The sequence below is a fragment of the Salvia hispanica genome, chromosome 1 (genome assembly GCF_029641045.1).
Source record: "Salvia hispanica isolate PSC_SH4W2 chromosome 1, Shi_PSC_v1, whole genome shotgun sequence".
NCBI lineage: Eukaryota > Viridiplantae > Streptophyta > Magnoliopsida > Lamiales > Lamiaceae > Salvia > Salvia hispanica.
In genome coordinates, this window is record NC_142692.1 from 13,715,269 (window position 1) to 13,737,106 (window position 21,838).

Consider the following 21,838-nt stretch of genomic DNA (forward strand, 5'->3'; position numbering starts at 1 on the left):
TAACTTATAAGTGTTGTTGACATGGCCTCTATGAGTAGTTGACATATTATGTACCGTAGTTGACATTACTTTTATGATAAGATATGAACCGTAGTTGACATGGCAAGAATTTGTAGTTGACATGAATTTTATGTTCACTGAAAACAGAATATTGCTTCATTATCTGAGATTGCACTTCCAGAAGATAAAAACAAATCAGAACTCTACACAGCAGAAGTAAATGATGTTGATATGCTGCCATACCTCGAAGTTCATGAAAGAGATCTCTACTACTACATAGTAGAAACAGGAAGAACAGATGAGTATGTATAATTTAATTATATTCATGATATAAAAAAATAGTTTTCTAAACAGTTGACAAGATTTATGATTGTTGTTCATATGTTATTTTTATAACTTCATTTCAGGAATACATGTGTGTATGATGATGATTTTACTTGGGCAACCAAGGAATTGTTCAACTCACTGAAGCCCCATGAAGAAATCGGATCTGGTGTTATTGACTCATGGGCTTCACATTTGAACAACATTGAAAAAGAAAAGCCAACAACATCACCTGCACGCTTTTTCATGACAACATCTCCAACCGTAAGTAATCTAAAATTTTATATAAAATATTTGAATTACAGGTCTCCTTAAACAAAGTAAGATTGAGATCATAGATTGAGATCATAGACAACAGAAAAGTTAATGGCATGGATGCATTAGAGGAGAATGGACATGAAACTGGTTTACTGGTATGATTTTTTTTATCTTATTGAAACAGTCTCTACATTTTGTTGATATAATTTATGCACAATGTTAAAATGTTTTTTATGTGTGGTTTTATTTATTTATTAATATATTTGCAGAAAGATATGTTGGAGGCATACGACAAAAAGAAGAACTTGTTAGAGATATTCGAAAATATTAAACAACAAATACAAAAAGTGGTTTGTTAATAGAAAGAAGTGAAACAAAATTTGGGATGTATTTAACGTTTAATGTTGTTAGCTTTCTTGTTTTGGGATGGATTTCAAAACAGCTACTATTGTGGTTTCTAACTTTTGAACTTATGAAAATGTATATTTTCTGTTAGTTTTGTTATGATTCACATGACTTATTTTTATTGTTGACATGGCTTAAAATTATTGTTGACATAGTTCTGTGCGTAATTAACATAGTATGTAATGTAGTTGACATGGGTCTATACGTAGTTGACATGACTTATAATTTTTATTGACATGATTCTATGAGTAGTTAAAATACAATGTAATATAGTTGACACGACTCTAACGTGTAGTTGATATAATTGTAATATTGATATTAACATGTTCTCTATGTATAGTTGACATGCCTTGTACGTGTAGTTGACATGGCTTAAAACATAGTTGACATGACTAGTATATGTCGTTGACACGATGTGCACCATAGTTGACATAATTATATTAGTTATTGACATGGCTTGTAACATAATTGACATGACTTGTACGTGTATTTGACACGATATGTAGCGTAGTTGACATGACTGATATGTGCCGTTGACACGATGTGCACCATAGTTGACATAATTATATTACTTGTTGACATGACCAATATATATAGTTGAATTAATTTTTAAGTTGTTGACATATTCACATTAAAAACATAAAGGAGCATGAAAGCAAGGCGTGTCTAACTTGTATTGAAATGTTAACAACTTATAAACAAATGTCAACACTTTGTATAAAGGTGTACAACCCAGAAAACAAATCTTAAAAGTAAAAAAACAGAATCATAAATAGATGTCAATAGAGATTAAAATCAGATATAAACAACAAACGAGAAAATGTCAATAATTTGTAGTCTATGTCAACAAATAAAAAACAACATTGACTATTAAAAAAAACAATCATTTCTAATTTCTGCCACAACTTCTAGCATTATGATCAGTAACTTTGTGACACTTTCCACAACGCCTATGAGGTTTATTTGCTTTTTCAATTGCTTTCTCTATGCTTGACTTAATCCTGCTTTTCTTGTCACTTGCACCTCCTTTTGTTCTAACCACATCTGGAGCATGGACAGTTATTTCTTCAGGAACAACAATACCATATATGTTCATGATTGAATCATTTTTATCAAGAGAAGACAACCAGCACAGTCGTCTTTAAAGATTTGAGGACCAATACCCGCAAGCAAATTATCCAAAGCAATCAAATGATCTTTATTCCTAAAAGCACGCTGATATAGACCAAAGTAACGTCCATGACACCTATTAGCAATTTATAGTTTGTCATCTTTGTTAGAACCTGCAGACATATAAAATGTCAACAGCCTATATAAGATGTCAACAGCCAATATAAGATATGTCAACAGCTTATACAACACATGCTAAAACTTAAACTAAAATATCTATAGAAAACAGTTTGCATACCTCTGTCAGACGCACTTTCATCAATCGTGAGACCATGAACGGCCTTTAGTAATTCACTTTTAAGCCAACGGTTACCAACATATTTCTCTGGAAAATATTGTTGACATCTTTGTTTCTGAGAATGAAAAAAAGGTGGCTGCATAGATAACCACACCTTAAAAATAGTTTACACTCACATTCATATGACTCAGTCTCTATCTCATGTCTAACTGTAAAGATCTTCTTTCTAGCATCAGAAACTTTGAAGACCTCGATGTTCTCCAATGTGTACATGCTAATCATCCGACAACTCTTATCAGCCTCAGCAATCAAATCTTGTAACACTCTAAACATCCTATCTGTGTAAACAGATCCCAATTGCTTCTCAAATGCTAAATCAGTGACATATTTTGGAGTGATTACAGAATCATAATAGTCAAGCCTCTCAGTTTGATTCCTTTGAGCATCAATGGCATTGTTATACTGAAGAGTGAAGTCAGCAAAATTGAACAACGGTTTCGAGTACCTCTTAAAAAAACTATTTTCAGATTCTGAAAAAGATGTTGTTCTCATTAAAGAACCCATAGGAACATCTTTAAAGAAGGCTGGGATCCACATATGTCTGATCAAAAACATATCCTTAAACCACTTATGATCTTCTACACTATATTTTTCAACAATACTAGTCCATAATATATCAAACTCATCCGGATCTAACAACACTGACCAAACACAAGACTTAAACTCCTTACTAAACTTTTCTCTATCAGAAATTGATTTAGGTATCTTCTCAAATAAGTTGCTCATAATATGCCACATACACAAACGATGCCTTGTACCAGGTAATACCTTCTCAATGGCAAGCCTCATTCCCCAATCTTGGTTAGTGATTATGATTCTTGGAGCAACACCCATGCATTCAACAAATACAGTGAAAAGCCATGAAAATGCATCACAATTCTCACCGGATACGAAACCAGCTCCAAACGCAATAGGACACCCATGATTGTCTTTCCCGGTAAATGGACCAAACACCATACGATACCTATTGAACAAATACATCAACACAAAACATCAATAATGTCAATTATAGGTATATGCTATGTCAACTATTAAATCAGAAATGATGCAAAGTACAAATGTATCCTATGTCAACTACCATGTCAACTACTATCTATGTCAATTACTAAGTATAATAAATAAACTACCTGTTTGTTGAATATGTTGTATCAAATGCTACAACATCTCCAAACATGTGGTAATGCTTCCGAGACTCAGCGTCAGACCAGAATAAGCTCACTAACTTATTATCTTCAGGTGATAATTGATATTTGTAAAAAAACCATTCACAAATTCTGTTCTTCTCTTGCATCTGATTCAGGATCATTTGCACATCCACTTCTTTTAATTTCTCTTTAATATCACGTGAACAATTCCTAACATCAGTCAACGTACACCCAACAAAATCATAACCACCGAAAAACTCCTTTAATAAGTTAAAAGTAGAGGTTGGACCGATGTTAGCTTTGGTGCAATCTTCAACAAACTTGTGATGAACATCATTCAAACTGCGATTACCTTTCATAAATCTCTTATGATCTTTGTCAACCATAGTATGATTGTGTTCCTCAACAAACTGATGCACAAGGTAATACTTATCACCAAAATCAGAAAAAAACTTAAAACTAATTCTCGCTCCACATCCACACCTTTTGGTGTCACGTCTACGTCACTTCTTTGAAGATACTTCATCATCATCAGACACATTACCATCCTCAGATACACTAACATCAACATCCAACGAATCTACTGTATGAAATCCTTGTCTATTGCAAACAACATACTGAAAAATAATAACACCACCACTAGACCTATTTCCAAATCTTCGACAATCAAAACAACACTCCTGAGCATACTTTTCATAAAAGGAAATTCCTTTCTCAAGGGAAGAAAATTTTTAACCTTCATAAGGCCTCAACTCAGACTTGCAAATTGGAATAATAGACCCTACAACATAGAATATTTACCAAGGAACATAAATCATGTCAACAGATTTTCAAATCATGTCAACAGAGCATAAATCAACAACATAACACCTTTAGTTATCTCTAAAGAGGTGGTTGAACTCTTGTAAAATTCTTAGACAATTGTTATAAGTTATGTAAGTCAAAATATCAGAACATGCTTCAAATTACCAGGATCAAAATGTCCAGTTTAATTAGAACACACCAATTCAAACACACGATGTCAACAGAATATTTAACAAGTAACATAAATCATGTCAACAGAGCATAAATCACCAACATTACACAACAAAATAATGTTAATGAAACAGAAAGTGAACAAAGAGCATGGCAACAACACAGAATATTTACCAAGGAACATAAATCATGTCAACAGATTTTCAAGTCATGTCAACAGAGCATAAATCAACAACATAACACAACAAAATAATGTTAATGAAACAAAAGGTCAACAAAGAGCTCATAACCCATACTTCTCCCTTGAAAGCTCACGACTGGTTAAGAAAAAAGGGTTAAACAGTCTACACCTAAAGTATCCATAGATTCCAAACTCAACCATGTTTCTCAACCTTCTCAGTATTTATGGTCTTTTGCTTAGACAATAACTAACTGATTTTTTTAAGTCAAGTTAAGGACTCTGATTATGGTTATATCATATGGACTTTTACATTCAAGAAAATCCAACCAAACATTGATCCACTTAGACTAACGTTTATTTCCTCGGTCAAGAATTATTGAGCTGATTTCTCAAGTAGCTTCACATAAATCAGAAAATTATCCCTATAGTTATATCTAAAGAGGTGGCTGCACTCTTGTAAAATTCTTAGACAATTGATATAAGTTATGTAAGCCAAAATATCAGAACAAGCTTCGAATTACCAGGATCAAAATGTCCAGTTTAATTAGAATACACCAATTCAAATACACAATGAATATTTAACATAAATCATGTCAACAGAGCATAAATTACCAACATAACACAACAAAATAATATTAATGAAACAGAAAGTGAACAAAGAGCATGGCAACAACACAGAATATTTACCAAGCAACATAAATCATGTCAACAGAGCATAAATCACCAACATAACACAAAAAAATCATGTTAATGAAAATCAAACCAAACTACCTCCACCATTCATCGACGTAGACTCGGAATAAGATGAAAAATCCATCAAATAACACTTAGCTTTTGATTACGAACTGAAATCGAACCTAAAGATGAGAAAATAAAAAAAACTAATTAGGAACAAATTTGACTGGGCATCAACAAATAAAGGATAAAAACAGAATCAAAGTCGGTAAAATCGACCGAAAAACGTCAAAATCAACAAAGAAATCCGTCGAACAGGTCGTCTGTTTTTCGAAAATTGAATCGCAAATCAGGTATCGTTGAAATCGTTGAAACCGTCTGAGTCTAATTTTGCAAATCAATTGAATCATCAATCGTTAAAATAGATTCAATGATTGGTATAATTCAATAGATGAAATCTCACCAGAATCGCGATCAGAGACGAATTAGGATGAAGAACCCTAAATTAAAACGCGAAAAGACAGTTTTACCCTTTCATATTAAATTAATCTAATAATATTTATTGTGTGGAAAATCTGGACCACTCATTTAATAAAAATGAGTGGCTGATATTGCATCTCATTTCTCAATTAGCCTAAATAATCTCAATTGATAATGATCCTCTCTATATATATATATAGGATTGTGATCAATTGAGATTTTTTATGCTAATTGAGAAATGAGATGCAATATCAGCCACTCATTTTTATTAAATGAGTGGTCTAGATTTTGCCACATAAAAAATAATTTTAGATTAATTTATTATGAAAGGGTAGAATAGTAATTCCATGTTTTAGTTAGGAAAGGGGTTTAGATTCATCCTCTTCTCAATTACACGAAGATCTCCATCTCACGAACCTTAGCTTCAGTTTTTGAATTTGTGTTGAATTGAGCAGATCCGCGAGCTGAAATCGAAGCTCAGAGAAGACGATGCGGAGAAGGCGAAACTGGAGATCAAGATCGGCGCGGCGGAGGCGGACGATCAGTATCTGGACGGCGGCAGGGAAAACTGAGCTTCAATTTTTGAATTTGTGTTGAATTGAGCATATCTGCGAGCTGAAATCGAAGCTCGGAGAAGACGATGCGGAGAAGGCGAAACTGGAGATAGAGATCGGCGCGGCGAAGGCGGAGGATCATGATGTGGACGGTGGCGGGAAGAGGAGGAGGCGAGGTGGCCGAATTCTGGCGACAAATCCAGCTCCGCCGGATCCAATCCGAAGGAAATCCTCGAAATACAATCAAAGGAAAATCCTCGATGCCTCCAGACAAGCCCCCTCTCTCTCACGCGCGGTTTAACGCCGCCGCTGTTCACCGCGCTTTGCCGCTCCTGCTGTACGAAGCTCCGAACAACTTCGCTTCTCACGCCGTCGCTTCGCCGGAAGCTTAATTGTTGATTCGAGTATGGATTTGGAGGTATTAAGATTTGCATTATCAATTGTGTTGGATGTGAACTGATTTTTAGTGAGAGAAATTGCTACCTCTGTTTTTTCGCCGGAGCTCTGTGTAAAAGTCGACTATTTTGAGGTTCATCTTCACGATTTTCGTTGTTTTTATCAAAATGCTTGAACATTTGGGAAAAAATCTGAAAATACTGATTTCTGCTCATTTCAATGCTGAATTTCGCTTTTATCTCGCGACTTCAGCACAGATCTTGCAATTTTTTATTTAATTCGATTTATGCCTCTCAAATCTGCTTCGTAAATCACTTGCATTTGCTCGTTGACATAATAACGTTTGTTGTTGACATGAATTATATATGTCGTTGACACAAATTTTATGAAAAATGTTGTTGACATGAGTTATATGTAAAACATTGTTGTTGATATGCGTAAAACATTGTTGTTGACATAAATAATATAGGTTGTTGACATGAAAATATTTGTGGTTGACATTAATTATTGTGTATATGATTGTTGATGATGCAAAGACATAATAAGTGATTGTTGTGTTCATATGTTGAGCAATAAATGAAGTGTTTGTTCACTGTAAAAATTGAATAGAAATAGTGTGATTGGTGGTGGAGAAAGATGTGGAGAGTCATGTTGTGGAAGGTGTGGGAGTTGTGGATGAGATGGAGCTGTGGGTGATGGTGAGAAGGGTTGAGTTTAGGTTGTATTTTTTGTGTATTTGTTCGGAGCCATGCTGGGTTTGGTGTTTGTCAATATTTGTAGATTTAAATTTGCGCGTGTTTAATTGTACGATGAAATTTGTGAAATATATGGATGCAGTTTTTAATTCGATTATGTTGCTGGAATTTTTGAGTTGTGTAGATAAGGTGTTTGTGATATTGCCTAAAATAGTATTGTTGACATAAATTATATAAGTTGTTGACATGAAAATGTTTATTTTTTACATGAATTATATAGCTCGTTGACATAATAACGTTTGTTGTTGACATGAATTATATAGATCGTTGGTATAAATTTTATGAAAAATGTTGTTGACATAAATTATATGTAAAACATTATTGTTGACATGAATTATAAGTAAAACATTGCTGTTGACATAAATAATATACGTCGTTGACATGAAAATATTTGTTGTTGACATAATAGTTGACATAAATAAAGTTGTTGTTGACATCGTAGTTGACATAAATAAAGTTTGTTGTTGACATTGTAGTTGACATAAATAATGTTTGTTGTTGACATTCGATATTCTCGCTATTGATATGTGAATTATAAGTGTTATTTGTTAGTTGTTGACATTTTAATACGAGTTGTTGACATTCGATATTCTCGATATTGACATGTGAATAGTAAGTGTTATTTGTTAGTTGTTGACATTTTAATACGAGTTGTTGACATTCGATATTCTCGGTATTGATATGTGAATTGTAAGTGTTGTTTTTTAGTTGTTGACATTTTAATACGTGTTGTTGACATTCGATATTCTCGGTATTGATATGTGAATTGTAAGTGTTATTTGTTAGTTGTTGACATTTTAATACGAGTTGTTGACATTCGATATTCTCGGTATTGATATGTGAATTATAAGTGTTATTTTATTGAATGTTGAAGATTTGAAGATTCGAAGATTTGAACATTTGAATGTTGAAGATTTGAAGATGTGAATGTTGAAGATTTGAAGATTTGAAGATATGAATGTTGAAGATTTGAAGATTTGAATGTTGAAGATTTGAAGATTTGAAGATATGAATATTGAAGATTTGAAGATTTGAATGTTGAAGATTTGAAGATTTGAAGATATGAATGTTGAAGATTTGAAGATTTGAATGTTGAAGATTTGAATATTTGAATGTTGAAGATTTGAAGACTTTGTAGCTAGAATTATAGAGAGGATTTTAGAAAATGATTTCAAACACAATTTAATGAAAAAGACAATTATACCCCCTTGTTGACATAATGTAGTATTTGTTGACATTTTGTTAATCTTGTGGATTAGTGGCCCATATTGCATCTCATTTCTCAATTTAGCTAAATAATCTCAACCTAACAAGACCCTATATAATATATATATATATATATATATATATATATATATATATATATATATATATATATATATATATATATATATATGCCCATTAATATGGATCAGTCAAATGGCATAATCACGTTGGAGGGACGTTTGCACTATGCCAACTTGTAATCTTGTACTAATAATTTGTATAGCTCTGCAAAAAAATCATGATCAAGACATTTGAATTTGGAGAATTGTGTTATTGAAATATTAGTTGGATTGACAATCTATCTGATTAGCTTCTGCTATAAACTATGGATTATAATGATTGATATGAGATTTGGCATTATCTTGTTAATGATGTATGTTTATTTCAGTATGAGGCCCGTTTAGCTTTCATGCCTTGTATATAAATTCAAAGGGAAAAAAAATTAAATTATGACTACTTCTAATTGCTCTGATAGTTATGTGAAATCTGAAAACTATGCCCTAACTTGAATAGTCCGATTAACTTATGGATTAGCTCAAAATCTGAATGTATGATTTGTCTATCATATATTCAATCAAAATGTGTACATAAATGCAGTTCGAAACTATGCCCCGACTTAACAAGTCCGACTAAATCATGAACTAGCTCGCAATCAGAATGTTTGCTATTAAAGATTAGAATTTTAGTTGGATAAAATTTCAATTGGATTAGCCCGAAATCAAAATAGAATCTATATATGAATTCATAGACATTTATTTGTATATATATCTATAATAAAAATAATAAATTTAGTAACGAGTTATTTACTTGTTGAATACTCCATATTTTCAAATTTGGAATGTATGGTTTTAGGGAGTATATAAATATGTTTAAACCTAATCAAAGCGTTCAGTTCGGATAGTAAAGTAGTAAATTAATAAATATAATTCGTTATATTACAAATTAAGGAGCAGATTAACATGAAAGACATAATCTTCTAACACAAATTATTATACCGTTAGTTTAAATAAGGCAAGTAAAAAAAGATCTTAAAATTTCCTTATATACATTAGTTACGGAGTAGTTTGAATAAGGTAAGTTTTTGCAGATCATTACTACTTTCCTTAAGAAACAGCGGAGAAGGGTTACATATAATCTCTTATATATAGATGTGCAGTTCAATCGATCAGAAATATCGAGAAATCAGAAATATCGAGAAATCAGAATTATGGGTGTGGTAGTAAGAAAGGTTTGGCAAAGCAATGTGGATGCCGAATTTCGTTTGATCAAAGGGTGTTTGAAGCAATTTAGGTCATCGATGGACACCAAATTCCCGGCACCATCTTCAAGCCGGAGGGGAGCGTCTCGTCTCTCTCAGCCGCCCATCTTTACGCGTTGATGAAGAAAAACGTGGACGCTTTGAACATCATCCAACTCGGCCTCACCCTCTGCGACGCCCGCGGCAACCTCTCAACGCTCGGCACACCGGGCACATTCTACGTGTGGGAGTTCAACTTCCGCGACTTCGACTCTGACTACGACCGCTACAATCCGGAGTCTATCGCGTTCCTCCGCGATCAGGGCATCAACTTCGCGGAGCACAAGCGCAGGGGTATCAACTCCCGCTTCTTCGCTGCCTACTTCCTCAAATCCGGCCTTGGAACGGTTACCTTCCACGGGCTCTACGACTTCGGGTTCTTGATCAAGATTCTGACGAGGGGGGGGCTGCCCAACCATCTCCCAGAGTTCATGGTGCTGCTGCGTCGCCTTTTGGGGGTCCAGGTCTACGATTTGAAGCCCATCTCACGCTCCTTTGCGCTTCACGGTGGGCTCGGAGTTTGAGTGTCGAGCGGGCTGCTGGGAAGAGCCATCACGCCGGCTCAGACAGTCTGCTCACTATGCAAGTCTTCATCCGGCTTGTGCTCAACTCCAACTACACTTCCATTTGTGTTATGCTTCACCAATTCAACTATCTTTTGTATGGACTCACCTGTTAGAATATATATGGAGTATTCATTTTGTTGTAATTTGTGATTATAAATCACCTTTTTATTTTAACGCAAATAAAAAAGGATTATTCAATTGTTATATATAGCTTCTTTTAGTATTTATTTTCGATCAACAACAACATTATATTTTCATTTTGAGTAAGATTACAATTTATTTTTAGCGAATACTAGTAGTATACTAGTTTGTTTGATAATGCATCTCTTGATGATAGCATTTGTGACAACATGAATTGGTTTGGTCCCAATCGTACCCTTTAATATGTTCTTTGAATTCATTTTTGTTGGTTTCAAAGTAGTGAATGGAAATATTCAATTTTCATCAACGATTTTTTTTATGAAAAAAAAAAATGCTCAAGCCATAAACCGGCGAGCTATAAAAGGCAAGCCAAAAGGCGAGACCAAAAAGAAGTTCGAAACCCCTACCTTCAAGAGTAGCGGATCCAAAACAAGCAAAAAACAGTCTAACACTAAGCAGTCCCAAAAAAGCAACAAATCAACCATCCATCACCGAGCCAAACCCACAACAGTGGCACAAGAGAAGATAAAACCAACAAGAGCCAAGTATTCAACTGAAAATCAGCACAACATACCTCTTCGTGAAGCTCTTGCTCCTGCCCAGTCTCTAATAACTTTCAACTCATCCACTAACAACCCCGGTGCAAAGTGAAAATTCGGGCACCATCCTTTCGTTCAAGTTCCAAGAAGCCACAAAAGTCGCTTATTCGTGAACTCCCAGGTTTGAAACCTTCGAATGCCATTATATTTCTAATATCCCATATTATCCATAGAACAACATAAAACATGGCAATCCACAAGCGCGTATCAAATCTTTTACTGATAAATACATTTAAAAGTATAAAACATGGCGGTCCATCAACAATGATATCCTATTACGTGTAACACCCCACTTTTTCGAACCCTAATTTTAGAGCCGTAAAATTTCTTAATTTTTATTGATGACATGGGAGACGTGAATTAATTGACGAATGAATTTATTGCATGAGTTCTTATGACCAAGTCGCGTCTAGGGTTGAGTTTGAGTTGAAAAGTCAAACTCGTTGAGTATATGACGTGGCTTATGAATATTTGAATTAAAGGTGAATTATGTGGTGAATTATTTGTTTAAGGGTGAGTGAGATTTATTAGGATATTTCCATAAATACTATAACCACTTTTATTCATTTTTGAAATTTTCGAACCCCTTCATTTTATTGGAGAAAATCCTATTTTTTCGGATTTAATTTAATTCTTGGGATATTTATCCAAATTAAATCCAAAACCCAATTATTCTCTATTTCTTAATGAGAAAAATCGACACCCTATTTATTCTAGGTGATTTTCGAAAATCACCTATTTTTGGGAAGGAGGAATTATTTTATTTGTTTAATTGATCCCTTATTGATTTCCTTCCATACCTAAAATTAAATATTCTAGCAAATCTTACCATACCTCAAGGAGATCTTGCCATATCTTGTCTTAGTTAATATTTAAAATCCATTCCTTATTGAATACCTATATTACACGCCTATTTCCTACTTGAATGGGAGGATTTTTATTTTTATTTTGCTCCGTGATATTTTATTCTACTCCGGAAAATATACCAAACAAAATCTTGGCTAAATACAAGCCATGATTTTCGAAAATTCATGCCTTGAACCCTAGCTCACTTTTTTTTTATTTCTTCTTGCCCACTCCACAATATTTGCTTTATTTAATTGTGGAGAATCAAATCTTCCCAAATATTCTATTTAATTACCTAAAGATTTTATTGAACCCTATAAATAAGAGAAATACCTAACCCTAGCTATCAAAAATCGCCCCCCACCCATTTCACACGCCCCCTCCCTTTTTCCCTCTCTCTCAATTTTCTTTTACTTTTCCCCAATAATTCTTCATCCTTTAAGAAGAATTAGAGTTCGAGCCTCAAGAATTGTTGAAGAATCAAGTCTCTACTTTGTTTCTCCGTTTGTTTTGACAAGAAAAGGTACCTACATATTTATCTTCTTCTTCTAACCGATTAATCGGTATTCTTGAACCCTCATGCATCTAGATTGAGTGAAAGTGGGATAAATGGTATACGGGAAGTGCATGTGTGTGTGTATGCGTGCGTGTGTGTGCGTGTGTGTATGTGTGGCATAAGTTGATGATAGCTCTAGGATTGATGAGTGAATAAACATATATGATGAATATGCCTTGTTTTGAATGATAAATGTAAACCGGATCGGTGGGAAAAAGGGGAAGCGTTGAGACATGCATGATTTAAGAGTTGATGTTGAAACTGATTCGTGATATGTGCCTATGTGATTAAAAAATGAAACTTTGGTTGCGAAGCCGGATAACAAAAGAGGGAATCATACTTGAAATCTAAGCAGTCGAGGTGGGCTTTATTCTTAAACTCTTTTATGTTGCAAATTTATGAAAGTGGAGAGATAAGGGTGGTTTAAACTGTTATGCCATGCCTGTGATTATTTGTGATGATGTTGTGCGCCTGATGCCCAGTTTGAGAGTTCGCTCCATTGGGCTATAGGGCTATGGATATGTATAAACGAATTCGGGTCTGAGTAGGGCCGCAAACCCTACCAGGCTAGTGTACACGGTGGGATCGGGAGCCGTCCTTGCTAGTCGGCCGGTCTCGTGGGCGAAAAGTGTGGCCACACTTTCGTCGCACTATGGAAAGGTTGTGATTGATAGATTGTTGAGAAAGTGGGGAGTTGTTTGGCTGGCCAGTCTATGAAAATATTTTTGTGATACTCGATGATCTTTATTTTGATAATTGTAAAACTCGAGTTCACTATGGTAAGGGTGGCATAACTATTAAAATGTTTTGGCAACGAGTTCACTGGGTATTTCAAAATACTCAGCCCTGCATGTGTTTTCCTTATGTGCAGGTTGAATGGCGACGAGCGGTGGCGGGTGTTGAGCACATTTATTAAATAAGATGGATGTTTTGAACTTCGAGTGTAGTTGTGTCTTCATACATGGCTTCACTTTCTCTTGGTCGTTTCCGCTGAATTCTTGAAACACTTAGTATCTTTTGGTTATTTTGAACTTATTTCCCCTTTGAGTTAGAAGATTGAGACTTGTGGTGGTTTTGTTGAATTCATGTCGAACCCTTGACTTTTGATCGTAGTTTATGGTATCTATTCTTCATTGATATTCTAGGTTAAACATTTTTACTTATTGCTTGATAGTTCGTTTAATACCTTGGTCAAATCTCTTTAAATGAAACCCTACTCTATGTTTTTATTTCTTTTAAGTCCGTTTTTGTAGCAGTCGCCGCATTTATTGTACCCTAGAGAGGCGGGCTGTTACATTACGTGTGTTGTACGTACCATGAAATTATGATAAATATAGGATCCTCGTTCTACTGAAAATACATCCAAATTTAAATATTTGGCTGGAGAGAGTACAAGATATAATGTGGGCTTATTCGGTCATTACTAGCCATGAGGTGGATCAAGATAGATTAATTGATTTAAGTGAGCGAGCAAGATTTGTTTGGTGTGAGCCTCCATTTGCAAATTCTGCCTCACAAATCTTCCTCAATTTTGTTGCATTTCTTGTAAGCTCTTGCCTCTGTGCACTCTCCAAATCCATAAACCTCTTGACAATCCCAGCAACCTCATCCCTCTTCTTCAAATTTGTGGCATCAAACTCCCTATCCAGAAACCTCCATCCAACTTTCCAATCCTGAACAATGGCCTTGGCATCCGAGGTCTGGTCCATAATGATAGGAAAAGTAAGCACCGGCACGCCCGCCAGTAGTGCCTCCTTAGTCGAGTTCCATCCACAGTGCGACAAGAACCCCCCGACAGAAGGATGAGAGAGCACTCTCAGCTGATCACACCACTCAACCAACACGCCCTTTTCCCCACACATTTTCTGTAACCGAGCCGCCTCTCGTCTAGCCACCCACAAGAAGCTAACACCGCTCTCGTGCAACCCTGCAGCAATCTCATCCATCTGGGCTGCTGAGATATGCAAGAAGCTGCCAAGGGAGATGTACAGCACTGAGCTTGGTGGCTGGTGGTCTAGCCATCTCAAGTAGTCATCGGTGGCTGCGGCCACGCCACTGCTCGTTTTCAAATCCCTGAGCTTCGAGTATACGGCAACGGGGCCCACGGTATAGATTGCTAGTGAAGATTGGTGCTTCAGAGCATCGATAACTTGGGATTCTAGGTGGTAATAGGATGTGAAAATGAGGTGTTTTGCGTTGGAGTCTTTGGGTAATATTTGTATGAGCTTTGGCATGGATTCCTGGTCTCTTATGATTAGTGGTAGATCAGCAACACGAACTGGTGGGAGCCCCGGAATATAGTCCACAACCGCTTCTCCATTAACTGTGAAAATACATGATGTCAGTTTGTAGATTATGAGTACTTCCTCCGTCAGTCCATATGCCAAATACACAGTTTTGTTGGACACGAGTATTAAAAAATTGACTCACTTTATAAAGAAAATAGATGATAAAATTAATTGAGTCATATTTTTACATACTATTTCCGTCCTATAAAAATAGTTTACTTTTTTCACTTTGGTTATTCCTATAAAATTACTCGCTTTCTATATTTAGTTAGTTTTTCTCTCATATAATATAAGTCATATTCTCCACTAACAATATTCAAATTATATTTTTCTTTCTATTTCTCCTACTTTACCAACTTTGTACTACTCCTTATGCTGTCCCAATCTATATTTTTTTTTAGAGTGGAGGGAGTATTAGTTTAGTAAAGTGTGTGTAATGAGTTGGCATAATACGAAATTAGTATTTACTAAAAATGAAAAATATATTTTTTCTATTATTAATTGGTGGATAGTACGTAACAAAATAACAAAAGGAAAAAATCTGTCATATCATCACCCACACTACATTCAAATAAGAAAAAGGAGACCACATTTTGTTAGACAAATCAAATCGAAACTTTCTTCTTGCTAGTCTCATTAAAGTATTAAACTAATTTCATTCTTTCATCATTCTTGCTAGTCTCATTAAAGTATTAAACTAATTTCATTCTTTCATCATTCTTGCTATAATCAATCATTTATTCATCCCCCTTTTTTTAACTCGATCTATTTTTCATGTATACTACTAGTAGGAGTATTATATTGTGAGCTTCCAAATCCATGTTTATCACTCACATAATTATATCATTATACATATATGAAATAAAATAGTTGAGCAAAAAACGAGTACTAACAATTAATCGGAAACGAATAGTTATATACGTGAGTGAAAATGTAGAAAACGAGAGAGGAAAAAATGAAACCTGACAAATCAACGGGGTAGTGGCCGTTCTGAACCAGAAGGTCAAAATGGTAAAACACAGTGTAGACCGCCGCCGACATGGTCCACATGTGAGCCGACGGAATATTCCGTTTGGTGGAGACTTCGTGGACCCATGACAAAAACGCATCGCCTATAATGAAATCCGGCGGCGGCAGCGATCCGCCGTCCAGAAGCTGCTCGAACGGCGCCTGCATTTTGGTGAGAACCGCTGCAACGAAGGCCTGAAGATCGTCGCCGCGCGCCTTCTCCGACGGCACCACGTTGGGGATGGCGGCAAAAGCGACGTTCGATGGCTTTTTCTCAGAGGCGAGTAAGCCGAGCCACTCCTCTGTCACCACCACGGTTATGTGGATGTTGGAGCTCTGATCGGCCATGGCTGTGCAGAGGCTGAGCGCGGGGTTGATGTGGCCGCGCCCAGGGTACGGCATCACCACCACGTGGCGCGATGGGATTGGCTGCTCGTGGACCCGAGACATGGTTGTGTTGTGGCTAATCTTATTGAGTGGGGGAATATATAAAGGAATTACTCTCAATATCAGATTTATATATGGAGTAGTATATATTCGTCAAAAATAATACAAATAAAATGATACTCCATAGTGTTTGTGTCCTAATTGTGTCGATTGAAAATTTTAACTTAATTATAATTATCGATTATTTGTATATTAAATGCTAAATCGCGGCTATGGAAAGGAAAAGCAAACACAAGTCTACAAGTTTTTCATCAATTAAGCACAGTACCGTGTTGTGATTCGTTCTCGATTTGGACTTTGTATTTGTCTTTCTATTTATTAAATTAATTTTAGGAAATTTTGTGCGGGCAGAGGTATTCATATGGTTTCAACTTTCTACACATGCGATGACCTTTTTCTCCCACAAATACTTTTCAAATGCCTAAAACTTGACTATGCTTTGTGGAAGTTTGAATCCTGTGGATGACCCCCAAGTCATTATTACAATTATATTTATTAATCTTCGATCAGTTAAGATTTATACGTGTAATTAGAATTTAATGATTATACTTATAACTAAATATGGGTGGATAGATGTACCACACATCCGGGTGGCTGTTTTGTTTGTGGTTCATTTCATTGTCGAGTGACCGATCTATTGTAATTTGTAAATTGGTAAAATGAAATACAGTAGTATGAAATCAAACAACAATAGTAGTCACTGAAAAACACTACTTATAAATATTTCTGAGCACCAATATGAGCAATAATAGTTGGACCGTTAAAATAATTGAGCGCTTACCGAGCACATTTCGAGCGCGGTCAACGTGCTAGGAACATGTTTTGGCAATTGCGAGCATCCTATGAATGTGGCAGGAAATTCCCGGACACCTACTACGTGTTCACAATAAACAAGAGTTCCGAGCACATTTCCATTGTAGATATATGCGATTTCCAAGCACCAAAGTGCTCGGAATATAATTTGGCGACTGCGAGCAATGTGAGAGCTTCCTAAGAATGTGTAAGGAATTCCCAAGCACTTACTATGTGCTCATAATAAACGAATGATTCCGAACACTTTTGTGCTCGGTTGTATCCATTGTAGGTATTATGAGGTTTCCGAGCACTAAAGTGTTTGGAATATAATTTGGCGACTGCGAACAATGTGCAAGAATCCTAAAAATGTGCTAGGAATTCTCGAGCACGTAATGAACGAATGATTCCAAATAAATTTAGACAATTTATTTTTGAATAAATTTATATAATAAACTCTATTCCACCGGCGTTTCCGAGCACCACTTGAATGTGCATGGAAAATTCCGAGCACTTGTAAGGTGCTCGAAAAATGAAGACATTATGTCAGATCCGCATCTCACCCTCTCTCATTTTACTTTTTCATTTTCTCTCCAATGCGATTTCTTCAATCTCTTCCTACAATTTTTCTATCTTGCCATGTTATTTCTTCAAATCGGAAGTAGTCTCTTTGCCCGTAGCCACCCTGTCTCGCTATCTCTTCGTTATCTAAAGGTATAATTTTATTTTTTTAGTTATTTTCTCTAAATTCTTTATTAATTAATTGAAAATATTATTATATTTGTTTTGATTTATACTCCCTTCGTCCCACTTTAGGAGTCCCGGTTGGAATATTCCATAAATGGTATTAGGCCTCACATTCCACTAACTTTTTTCCACTCACATTTTATTATAAAACTAATATATAAAAGTACGCCTCACATTCCACTATCTTTTTTCATCAACTTTCCTTTACATTTCTTAAAACTCGTGCCGAACTCAATTAGGACTCCTAAAGTGGGACATATGGAGTATTAATTTCATACTATAGGATAGTGAAATGGATAAAATTTCAGGACGAGAGTGGATGTATGAGAGAAAAATATCCCACCAGAGAATTCAATCATGATTTTATTGATGGTTAGATATGTTTATAAATTTTGTTGTGCTACATCTCTCTAAAATGGATGGTTCAAAATTTAGATGTCAATGTGCACGTTGTGATAATAATAAATTTCTTTCTACTGATACACAGTGAAAGAGCACCTTTTGAGGAAAGGGTTTACACTAAATTACTATGATTAGAGATTTTATTGCAATGTTAAAGCGACGTCCAGCTCAATCATGTTGAATCTATGCATTTCGATCCATCTTTGAATCCTTACCAACATATGGTACACAATGCATGGAGAAAAACAATAGGTGACGAGCCTTATTATTTACTATCAGTGGCGAAGCCACCTTGGGGCCCCTAGTCCCCCCTCAATTTTCCTATTAAACAAATATTGACATGTATATTTGGTAGCGCAGTTGGTTGGAGACATAGTCTCTTGTCCAATGTTGTTCTCGGGTTTGATTCCGTTTAGCGATGTTTTTACCTAGTATTTTTTTATCTGCAACTTTCTTCTTCTTCTTCTTCTTCAACTTTTTTATTCTTCTTTCTCTTTATTCAGCATAATGTGAATATTTTGTTTCTCTTTACTTTCTATTTTGGAAATAATTGATTATTTCGAACTTTCGATGTCACGAACGTCGAAATTCTATAAATATTAACGGTAATTTGGGGGCCATTTTAAAATTTATGGCTTCACCACTATTTACTATAGAGACTGTTTTTTATGGATGGAGATGATACTAATTAAGTTGAGTTCTACGTGATATACACATGGTAGCAAATAATTCTTGCGGAGTGAAAAAGGATGTTGTTAATCAATTAAGCAACGGTGACATTTCCAGCTGATAGCTATCTATTTCATTTTACATTCATCTATATATTCATTAAAAAATGGAAACTTTGTTTGGACACTTTTTTTTTTTTTCTGATAGGGATGTGCTTTGAATTTTCATTATGATAACCACTTTTTGCAACAAATATCCTTTTAATGACACAAACTTGACTATGTAACTCGGTAGAAGTTTGAATCTTAAAATCAATAGCAAAATTTGGTTCTACGTGGAAGTTTGAATCTTGTGTATCAAGTTTCAAGCTTTTGGAAAAATCTTCACGAAATTCAGAGGAGAGATTTATAAAGAATTTGGTTTTTGAGTGATAAGATATGACTTGGTTAATTATTTGATTTGCATGACTAGGTTTATTGATAATTTGATTTTAAAGATGGTTGATTCTTTAATTATCAAATTAAATTATAATGAAAAAAAATCATAAATATTATCACAAAAATTGTTTTTTTTATTCCTTTATTTTATGTATTTTTGCATGATTGTAACAAAATGTATTTCGTTTTTTTAATATTTTGATTTTAATCCTTCAATTAATTTATCATATACCACAGTGACAAAGCTAAGATTTAGACGTAGAGAGTCCAAGTCATTCTTAACAATTATAGGATAATTTTTCATATCGGTGTCAGCTCTATGGGTGTGCATTCGGGTTTCGGTTCGGTTTTTTGCCCAAATCGAACCGAACCCGAAAAACCGAATTTCCTTGAAAATCAAAATCGATCCGAACCGAAAAACCAAAAATCAAAAAACCGAACTAAAAAAATCGAATTAAACCGAAAAACCGAATTAAACTGAAAAATCGAAAAAATATGGAGCATATATTAATATATAGAGTCTCATTATCCACAAACCCACTCTTAAAGACCGAACTACCGAACCATACAAAATTAGGGCTTCTAGATCTAGTTTTTTATGGATGATATTCACAAATTTATAAATTATTTTCGCCTTCATCACCAGTCTATTTTAATTCATCCGAAGGTAAATAAGTCATACTAACACGTTACGAAGATTTAACTTCATTCCAGAATATATTACTTCATTCCAGTAGGTTTTTACTTCATTCCAATAGGATTATTACTTCATTACAGTACGTAAATGCAGTTTCGCCGTCGCATTCCATTCTTTCTCTCTACAATATCTATCACCACCGCTACGACGCTGATATGGTGTAATAAACACATGAAATAATATAATAAATTATTTGAATGAAGTATGTGTAGAAGCATTTGAAGTCCTACTGGAATGAAGTAAAAACCTTATCCAATGAAGTAATAACGTTTCTGAATGAAGTAATAAACCCACTTGAATAAATTGCATTTTTTAATGTGAATAAAGTAAAAGCTCATGTCAATGAATTCGAATGAAGCATATGTTGAATCATTTCAAAACCTACTTGAAGCAAGTAAAAACATGTTGTAGTTTCAAGGTATTACGTACAGAATGAAGTAATAAACCTATACAATGAAGTAAAATTGGCTTGTAATGAAGAGCGAAAAATTTTTACATAGCAGCACATCTCATCAAAAAGCTAGATCTAATGGCCTAGATTTGGTCTCTAGTTCGGTCTTTAAGAAGAGTTCGACATTGATCACAACTCTTAATATATATATATATATATAGAGAGAGAGAGTCTCTCTCTCTCTCTCTCTCTCTCTCTATATATATATATATATATAGGTTTGTGTTAAAATGACAACCCCTTTTAAAATGACAACGTGACACCGCTTATACAACAATATTATAAACGCTACACAACAATATTACAAACACTACACAACAATCTATAGATTGCTGTATAGTGTGTCGGATATTGTTGTTCAAGAAAAATTGTTGTTTAAAGACCAGCACATTGTTGCCCGTCTTTTTTCAGATTTTTTTTTGCCACGTGGCAGCTTATTATTCGTCCACGTGTACAAATGATCGGCTAGAAATGATGGTATGGTGTTATTTCTATCACTTTATTTTAATAGAATATATATAATACATATTATATAAAATATATTAAAAGAATATATATTATACTCTGATATAATATATTTAAATTAATAGAATAAATATATAATATTATATTTAAAATATAATTCATTTTCTCGTTTTTTTTTGCTCGAACCGAACCGAACCGAACCGAAAAACCGTTTTTTTTTAAACCGAACCGAAAAATCGAAAAAATCGAACCGAATTTCAAAATTTCAGTTTGGTTCGGTTCGGATATTCGGTATTCGGTTTTTTTGCTCACCCCTAGTCGGCTCCACCAAAACGAGATGTGGCATGGGCAGTGAGGATTATGAAAGAAAATTAATTATTCCCTCCGTCCCCAAAGAGTATGAACATTGGGTTCGGCACGAGTTTTTAATGCATTATTGGTAAGTAAGAGAGAGAGATATATATAGAAAGTTTTTTAAGTATTGTTAGTGGAGAATGAGTCTCACCTCATTAGAGAGAGGAGAGTTTCCAAAATTGGAATGTTCATAC

At 34.8% G+C, this 21,838-nt stretch overlaps 1 protein-coding gene and 1 pseudogene across 1 annotated transcript; one reads left to right on the forward strand and one right to left on the reverse strand.

Moving 5' to 3' along the window:
- Window positions 1–10,089: 10,089 nt before the first annotated feature.
- On the forward strand, window positions 10,090–10,858 carry LOC148933300 (putative CCR4-associated factor 1 homolog 11 pseudogene; annotated as a pseudogene).
- A 3,351-nt stretch (window positions 10,859–14,209) lies between these two features.
- Window positions 14,210–16,787, reverse strand: LOC125223966 (UDP-glycosyltransferase 87A1-like). Its single transcript, XM_048127291.2, has 2 exons — window positions 16,138–16,787; window positions 14,210–15,210 (listed from the first exon to the last, which is right to left on the reverse strand). The coding sequence occupies exons 1-2, from the start codon at window positions 16,631–16,633 to the stop codon at window positions 14,327–14,329; spliced, it is 1,380 nt and encodes a 459-aa protein (XP_047983248.2). The 5' UTR covers window positions 16,634–16,787; the 3' UTR covers window positions 14,210–14,326.
- Window positions 16,788–21,838: the final 5,051 nt, after the last annotated feature.